General features: G+C 36.0%; 1 protein-coding gene across 5 annotated transcripts in view; it reads left to right on the top strand.

Annotated features, from left to right (window-relative positions):
• PCMTD1 (protein-L-isoaspartate (D-aspartate) O-methyltransferase domain containing 1) overlaps positions 1-5,744 on the top strand; it is a 41,930-nt gene extending 36,186 nt beyond the window's left edge. For all 5 annotated transcript variants that reach the window (XM_063394306.1, XM_063394286.1, XM_063394296.1 and 2 more), the window contains 2 exons: positions 52-175; positions 3,062-5,744. In XM_063394306.1, the coding sequence (XP_063250376.1) occupies positions 52-175; positions 3,062-3,432 (495 nt within the window). In that variant the 3' untranslated portion in view covers positions 3,433-5,744. The remainder of the gene's footprint in view (positions 1-51; positions 176-3,061) is intronic.
• Positions 5,745-8,798: the final 3,054 nt, after the last annotated feature.

The raw sequence follows: 8,798 nt of genomic DNA on the forward strand, positions 1-8,798 counted from the left end.
TTGACTATGACAAAATTGTAACCACTGATTTATTTTGATACTGTTTTGCAGCTAACACAGATCTTGAGAACAGGACAGAACACATGGGAAAGTAAGAATATCCTTGCTGTTTCATTTGCTCCACTAGTGCAACCAAACAGAAATGACAATGGCAAACATGACACTGTAGGACTGCGTAAGTTTGTGCTCCCTCCCTTTGACTTGCAGAGATGTTACAGTGCCTCATGTTGGAGGTCTGGAAGCTGAGAGGTTGTGCTGTAGAAACATTCTATTTAGCAAAGCAGTAGCTCACTGCTGCATTTTTGTGCTCCTGGTGCATGGTCTGTGTTGCTTCACAGTTAATATTCTGAATTTAGGTGATAGAATGTTTTCAGCTTGTTTTTCCAGCCACCTTTTAAGTTCAGCTTCTCTATTACAGCAGTATACATGAAGTAGCCAGCTAATATTAGGTCCCCCATAGTGCTAATTTTCTCGTGGTCTACCAGAGAATTGTTTTTTTTCCTCTTCCCCTTGAACTGGAAGGAAGAGGTCTAAACTGGGGCTGTGATATTATAGGATATTAATAAGCTTTCTAGCTGCAATGCTTTGAGCAGAGGTAGTAAAGGTATTTAGAAAGTCTTTGGACCTGTTGCCAAATGGTAAGATAGGATGATAACAGGGAAGGAGAAAAAGCTGACAAAGAAAAGCATAAAGTTGCAATTTTCTGTCAGAGTTGTCAGGGCTAGGAGTAGAACACAGAGCTAGGGTATGGGAAATTAAATAAATTCGCCAAAGAGCCTAAAAGATAACATGCCTTAGCTGTGAAACTGGTATAAGCCCTTCAGGAGTTCAGGATGTCCTATCAGCTTGCATTGCCTGTAACTACTGATCTGGCTATTAAATTTTGAGTGTGTGTGAGCTTGCTATGGTAGGTCCTTTTGTGTTTTTTATGCAAAGTATAGAAGATAATTTCCTTTATGTAATCTATTCCTATGCATAAATAATTATTTTTTTGTTGTTTTAATACTTGTTTTGAGCCCTCAGAAGTCATTTCCTGACATGAACTTCCTAATTCAAGATTATTTTTTCCTCTGTTCCATCTGTAATACGTAGGTTGTGTCATATCTAACAGTGAAATACAGAGGTGGCTAGGCAAACTGTGATGATTTTATACAGCCTAATTCCCTAGAACAAAAGAGGATTTTCTATCAACATTCCTAAATTTTTGAATGAAGAGTGCAGACCATGGACTGTCAGAGCTGAATGGTAGTACAGGAAAGGTGTTTCTTGTGTTGGAATTTCAAAATGAGTTTTTAGTGAGAAGAGGAAAAAAATAACCAAATGTGGTGTTGCTCACATTTAAAACAAAAAAGTGTTAGAGTCTTGAAGTTGCACTATAAAATGAGATCAGTGAGATAAGCTTCTTTCCACTGCTCAGGTAGATCTGGTTTTATTTGAAAACTTAAAAATAAAGCAAAAATGTCCTTGTGTGTGTTGGGTGTATATGGAAGGGATGAGGGTGTAAAAAGGCATGTGCTGAAGCTCAGTAAATAAAATGTTTAGCTAATTTCTCTTTTATAGTAACATCTATTTGTTTGAAATCCACATGCCTATAATTTATGTTGGTTCAAAGTAGTCTAGTGAACATACTTCTTGTATAAACTTTAGTCAGAGGTTGCAGATGTCATTACTAAGTAAACATGGAATCTATGCTGTACTTTGGACAACCCTTGAATGTTTTTTGACACTTATGTAGTGTTATATAAAACACTGTATAATAACTCTCATATGTAAAATACCTGTCAGCCATGCTCAAAGTAGAGACTTCTTTTTGTAGAAAACCACAGAGGTGATATTAAAAGATTCAATTTATCAATGTCGTTATTGGTAAGGATGCAGTTCACTGACAGTAGACAAATGGAAACACATGGACAGTAAGCATCCAAAATTTTGCATCCTGTTCCTCCCATTAAAAATGCTTGCATTTGTTATAATTGGCATACAATCTGCAGTCTTGGTTTGTTTCCATAAACTTACAAATGTGTTCTGAGTGGTTAGATAGGATTTTTTCCTTGAATTTTGAGCTTATTTTACACTAAAGAAATGGGACTTTTTTTTTCCCCCTGTCTTTGGCACGACCTGAAATCAGTTTTATCAGTCTTAGTGTCCTTTCTGTCTCAGATAGATTAATTAGTCTGCAACTGAAATAATATTATATAACAATAGATCTCATTTAAACTACATCTGGAGCTTTTATAGCTGAATGGATTTTCTGGAAGTGTAATTTTTGAAGTTATTTCTTCAGTAATTTCTTCCTTGCTGTAGTCCCCATTAGTTTTAAGATATTCTGTACAGGAAGGAAACTGACAAGTAAGAAAGTTGAATAAGCTTCAGCTTGGCTGGTGTGCTTTTTTGGTTTTGTTTTCCTTGGAATTAGTCATCTGTAGCTCATCTAGGGCGGGTATCAGCAGCCAAGCAATATTTTTTCATCACCTGGGTGTTATTGGAAAAGGTAAAGTTTTGACTTTTTTCTTACGTATTGGTTTGGGTTTTTCTCCCTTTAGGACCTGAGTAATTTTGATTCCTCTTCTGCTGCAAAGATGCAGGTGACTTGTCTTGTTCATCACCTGTGAATTACACATGTCTCTCCCTCATCAGTTAGATTCAGTAGGAAGGGAGCAGAAGAAGGACGCAGAAGAAGGGCACTTGCCTAAACAAATGTGGCTCAGGGGTAGAAATCATTTTCCCACAACAGGATCTTAACAGTGGTAACAGTAGGTGCCAGGACATGCCAGGTGCTAAAAAGTGACAGTAATTGTTGTATAATTTCTTAAATTTATTTTAATGATCTGCTTATGCTTTCTACTTCTCTTGCACATCTATCAAAAGACCTTTTTGTTTCCTGGACTGTGCTACAGGGTTTGTTAAGGTGATACTATCTAACCTTGTGTCATCTGCATATTGTATAATTTACTCAAATTTCAAATGAATTGGTTTTGACCGTTAGTCTCACTGTCTTACCACTAGTTTTTTTGCTAGAGGGAGATTTCATTTAGTATAATTTACTTTTCTTTCATTTCAGCTCCATGTGCTGTTAGGAACCTCCAGGACCTAGCTCGAATATATATCAGGCGCACTCTTAGAAACTTCATAAACGAGGAGATGAAAGCCAAGGGTATTGCTCAGAAGGCTCCTCCAAAACGCAAACGCAGGAGATGTCGTAGACGCAGGATTAACACCTATGTGTTTGTTGGTAATCAGCTCATTCCTCAGCCTCTAGATAGTGAAGAAGATGAAAGAATGGAAGATGATAACAAAGAGGAGGAGGATAAAGATCACAGTGAGGCCTTGAAGCCAGAAGAGCCTCCTCGAAATCTGTTGAGAGAGAAAATTATGAGTCTACCCTTACCCGAATCTTTAAAAGCATACTTGACCTATTACAGAGAAAAATAACTTGTTTTAAGTAGAAATAATGCCTACTGATAGTTCCTTTATTCTTGAAAATGTAGCATTTATTAAGAAGTAGGTGGACAAATTATTATTAGTCTTTCATCAAGACTGAAGTACAGCGATAAATGGTAACTTGTCTCTATCTTGTCTTTGCTACAAGGAAGACTTGCATTCAACAGTAGAATCCCTTTTTAAAAGTCTATTTTTCTTTAAATTTTGAAAATGCTGTTTTAACTCTGATAGAAATATATATTCCATTATGCAGCACTAATCAATATTTTGCATGGTATGTCTTTTTTGAATCCCTAATGGATTTGTATTGATAAAAGGATGAGTGAAATTTTATATATTCTAAATAATTGGTAAACGTGCATCTGAATTGATGAACAATTTGTCTGTATTTATTACTATTAGGGAAACATTTTAAATATGCAGACACTTATCCTCTAATGTCCAAATCAGACCCTTTTAAAGTTGAATTTACTATGGCTTTGTTGCAATCATTATTACTATGTTGGTATAGATATATTCCAACAACACAAGTGCAATAAATGTATACAGACACTGAATGAGCTGGCTTTAGTGAAATATGAAAATACAAGTCCTGAAATGTCAGATGACCCTGCTACTTCTGCATTTATCTTTTGCCAAAAGATCTTGCAACAACTAACAGCTTCTGTCAGAGCCTTAAAGAAACACCATATCGAATAGGAAGCAAAGCAATGCTTATTTCAGCTCTGCTTATACTTAACTCCATTCTACACTGTCAGTATTTCTAACTAGAGGCAATTCCTCATTTGTGGGAAGCATAGGACAGTACATTTTGTTTATTTCTAGAGCTCACAGCATTGAGTCAAAAAGTTTGGTAATTCAAGATTGTAATTTAGATTTCAGTCATCTATATTTACTGCTTTTAAGTAGAGGTAGAATTTCAACAAAGTTTAGTTTGTATTGCTTATTGGGATAGATATAATAGTAGAAGTTAGAATTTGTTCAGCAAATGCACTTTAGTAAGTGAATTTTATACTTAACATGCATCTCCAGGAAGGTAGACTTGTGCCAGCCTATATTTTGTTTCTGAGCATGGCTCTTAGCACAAAAATATTTATGAAATCATATGCATCTTTTGGAAACCTAAGAGTAGCAGTGCAACTGTGGGGGCCCACAATAGTGGTGATTTAAATCCTTCAATGATTTTTCCTCTTCTAGTTGTGAAGTTATTTGCAGCTCTTATTTTTAACTTTGCTTTTACCATCTTAATTTCTTCATTCTGTTGTAATATAACCATGAGGGTAAACAGTTCATTAAGAATTTGGCATGATATGTATTAAAAACCACAATCATTGGAAATGTGGAAAAGTATGCCTGTTAGACCCAATGAAAAACATTCCCATTAAAATATCCCCCATGATACATTTTATAACACTGGTGACACTTCTTTTTGTGTAAAACGATGAACAAAAAAATCACATATTCCTAAAGCAGTAAATGTTCCTATCCCAAATATTTATAACCAACTAGTATTCATATGGTCTAGCAGTCCAATATTTACTTCAAAATACATCAGCATTTTGTTGCATCTGAGAAGGAAGGTCAGACACAATCCCATGGCACTGACTCTTTTTGGTGCATTTCATGCTGTAGTCCCTGTTTTTAAGGTACATCATAGTAGTGTTTAAATGGAATTTCATGAAGGCCTGTTGTACCAGCATGTGGAGTTACTTTCCGCAATATATTTACCATATAAGTAAGCAAAAGTATTTGAAATAAATATTCTGACTTTATTTTAAAAGCAGCAAAACCTTATAAGAAATAGTTTTCCAAAATAATGATACTAATAAAGTAATTGTGATGCTTCAGCTATAAGAATTGAACATAATCTTGTTTTAAATGGGTTATTTTAGATGGAGGTTAAATAATCTGAAGTTTGAGATGTTTGTCTCTTCTTTTCTTGGAATCTACATCCATGAGCTCAAGAATGAGGTTACTAAATACTACTTAAGTACTTCAAGGACTTTATACAGGATGCTTTTTGAGAATAAATTTCTGCATTCTTTCCTGCCTGTATACTTGGAAAAATGGACTGTGGATGACTTGTCATGAATCTTCAGTATGTAAGTTTTTTTTGGAGTCACTGAAAGAGAATGTTTCCTCTGTGTTTTATATGTGGATTTATTTTACACTCTTGAATTTATATTTACATAAATAAAAAGCTAGAAACGCAAAATTAATTAAAATTTAATTTTTGCCATCTCACTTGATGATGGGGACATTGTTGCAATAAAATGGTTTTTTGTGGTTTCTGCTTGCTTGAATTTTTGTGTTTCTGTGGAAGTATTTTTGGTTATTTGGAAGTTTAGGTACCAGTTGTTTCATGATTAGATCAGTAATATCTTAATAAAGACTATTCCTGAATTTCAGAAGTATATATTCTCAGTAAATTTTGAATTTTTGCACAGGTTGAATGATGAGATGTAATTCATGACACAGGGCAAGCTATTTTGGTCCCAGCACCACTTTTGAAGTACTTGTGTGGAGAGTTACCTCTGAAGAGCCCCAAAGCTAAACTTGAGCTATATATTAAAGACCATTTCCATGTTTTGGGGTTTTTTTCCTAAGTATTCATATATATTTTTTTTAATTCTCAACTGAGCAGCTGTCTGGGTCAAAACAAATACGGAAAACTTGGAGGTAAGAGCTGCGAGAGTGGTGAGCAACCAGTGAGTCTCACTTCCAACTGCAACTCCTTCTTGATGCAGCTTTATTTTTACCAGTTAGAGGAAAGATTCAAGCTGGGTCAGGTAGGCTGATGAGTGTTATAATTGTGGTTGCTGGAAGGAAGCGTGTGATCAATTGGAACTTCAGGGGCGTTTGTCTTCTTTGGTCTGGATGAGCATCCAAGACCAGTGCAATCTTTTCAAAAGATTAGAATTTTTAATCCCATGTCATTCAGAAAAAACTGAGCAGCTGCCTCCAAAAACTTGAAAAGAGCAATTTTCATTGCAGTGAGCCTGAACAGCTGTGCTTGGCTAAGCGCTCTGTTGCTTGACCAGGTGCTGCCAACTTACGCTTCTCTTTTTTTTTTTTTAATCTTTTTTTATTCCTCTGAACTACTTTTTAAAATACATCTTTGCCTGTCAGTTTAAAAACAAATAGGGAATGTAATCAAATGTGCTATGTTCTGATTAAAGCTGGTTTTAGCTCATTAAATATTTATCCATATGTCCTCAAGAGTGTCTCCTTCCATCATTCATGTAATTGAGTAAAACTGAAGGCTTTGTGATATACTAATCAATTATAAAAGATAAAGGAGTGGTGTTCTGTCTTCTTCTTAGAGTTGTATATACTGAACTTCACTTTAATGGGCTGCTACTTACTTTGACAACACTTGAATCATGTATAAGGCATTTTCCACAAATTTTGTTCTGAGAAGGTCATTGGAATGTAACTGGAACAGTGAGGCTTTAAAGGCATGTGTTTTTTGAGATGTTTTAGTAAAACAACTTCAGTAAAATCTAGATGACTGGCTTGATCACTGCCTATCTCTCTTACTCCTCTAGCTTCCCAATATACTTGGCAACTTGTTGAATGACTCTGTTCAAGTAAAGCTGGCTTGTTTAGCCACAAGGCTTGCAACACGTTTATGGTCAGTATGGAAGCAAGAATCTAATGCTGATTTATCAGTGCTTATCAGCATGATGGAAACATTTTCTTTCTAGAGTTTTCTGTCATCCTTCATATTCTGTGATGCTTTGAAGAGAATTGTCAGGGGAGCAAAGGGAACTTGCACATCCTTTTTAAAGCTCTATCCTTTTCTTCTGCAAGCAAGAAATCTATGTAATAACTTACTGGGATATTTTGCCAAGTACTTCCATGCTAGAGAGAAGCAAAGGCCCTGCATTGTTGTCTGTCACTTTTTCTTCATGCATTCATGACCAGACATGATTTTAGCATAAAGAGAAAACAGCAAAACTATAATTATCGGTACATGTTAAATGCTGGCAGTTTTTGTTTTATAAGCATTTCCTTTCCATTTTGGTAGCCTTATCCTGGCTGAAAAATAATTCAATAGGGTTTCCTACTGCTCTACTGCTTCCATGGATGCATTCTATGGATGGTCTCCACAAACTGAAAAATGTTCCTTGCAGGCAAATAGATATGAGGAGTTAAACTGTGGTTCTTTATATTACAGTAATACAATTAAAACTGTAGCACATGCTCTTCATTTCTAATCCACCTCTTGGAGTCATGCTCAGTCTGCCTTTGTTTCCCTTGAGTTTTAAATCCACAGCTAGAGAGGGTAACACAGCATTCTGCACCTCTGTCATCTTTCATGGGCAGAATGTTTTGTTCATGTTGATGGTTCCTTCTTAGCCTCCTGGGATCATCTTGGGAGTCATTTGTATGTCAGATAAAGTGCTTTTTGCATCTTCATTTGTTGTTCTGCATCTCCAGCTTGTATTCAAATTATCTGTACGTGATAATCTGCATATGTTTGATATGTATTTTGTCTCAAGTTTTGGGTGTGCATATTTTTAAAACTGACTGTTCTAGTGGTGTGCATAGCTCTAGTATCTCCAGTACCAAGTGTGGCCTACACCTTGATCCCCTTGCTGCTTCCCGTGTCTCCACTTTTCTGCTCTCAGACCAGGGCTCCATTTTCTGCACTACAGCATTGTGTGAGAATGATAAATAGCCTTTTTTTAACAATAGTGGCATATTACTCTTACCTATATAAAACTAGGCTTGTGCCACAGAAGCGTGAATGAATGAATGGTTACCTATAGACAGCAGGTCAACCAGACAGCCTGACGTGTTTGTTGTGCCATGGGTGATGTCAGTACTACCCATATGAGACAGAGCTACACAAGCATGAAAACAAGGTTTCACATCTCGACTCAGTGATTAAAAACCGTTTATTCAGGGTTGGAACAGGAGCAGGAATAAAGAAGGAGAAATGGATAAATTGCGTGGGGAAGTTCCTGGTGAATAAAGAGTAACAGTAATAAACAGAGCAGTTTATATCATAAAATTAGGTGCAGTTTTTGATTCTGCTTTAAAAATCTTGCATTTCTGCCATTTACTGAGTTGGTACAATCCATAGCCTTTGTATATGTCAGCTTGTAAGGAATTCTGCTCTGTGTTTTAACCCTTCAAATACCTGGTTTAAATCTTTCTAATCTTGCTCTTTGTCTTGGCCTTCCCTTTACTAAATGGTAGAGTGTGAGTTTGTGCTGTAGTTAGTAAAAGCAACACTGTAACGCACTCCTTTTGTATTCTTCACATCTGAGAAATTCTCCACAATTGACTTTCAGTAATCTCTTAACGGTAGAGCCCTTTTGAGATCAAGAGCCTACACAGTTTAATTC

The sequence above is a fragment of the Prinia subflava genome, chromosome 1 (genome assembly GCF_021018805.1).
Source record: "Prinia subflava isolate CZ2003 ecotype Zambia chromosome 1, Cam_Psub_1.2, whole genome shotgun sequence".
Classification (NCBI taxonomy): domain Eukaryota; kingdom Metazoa; phylum Chordata; class Aves; order Passeriformes; family Cisticolidae; genus Prinia; species Prinia subflava.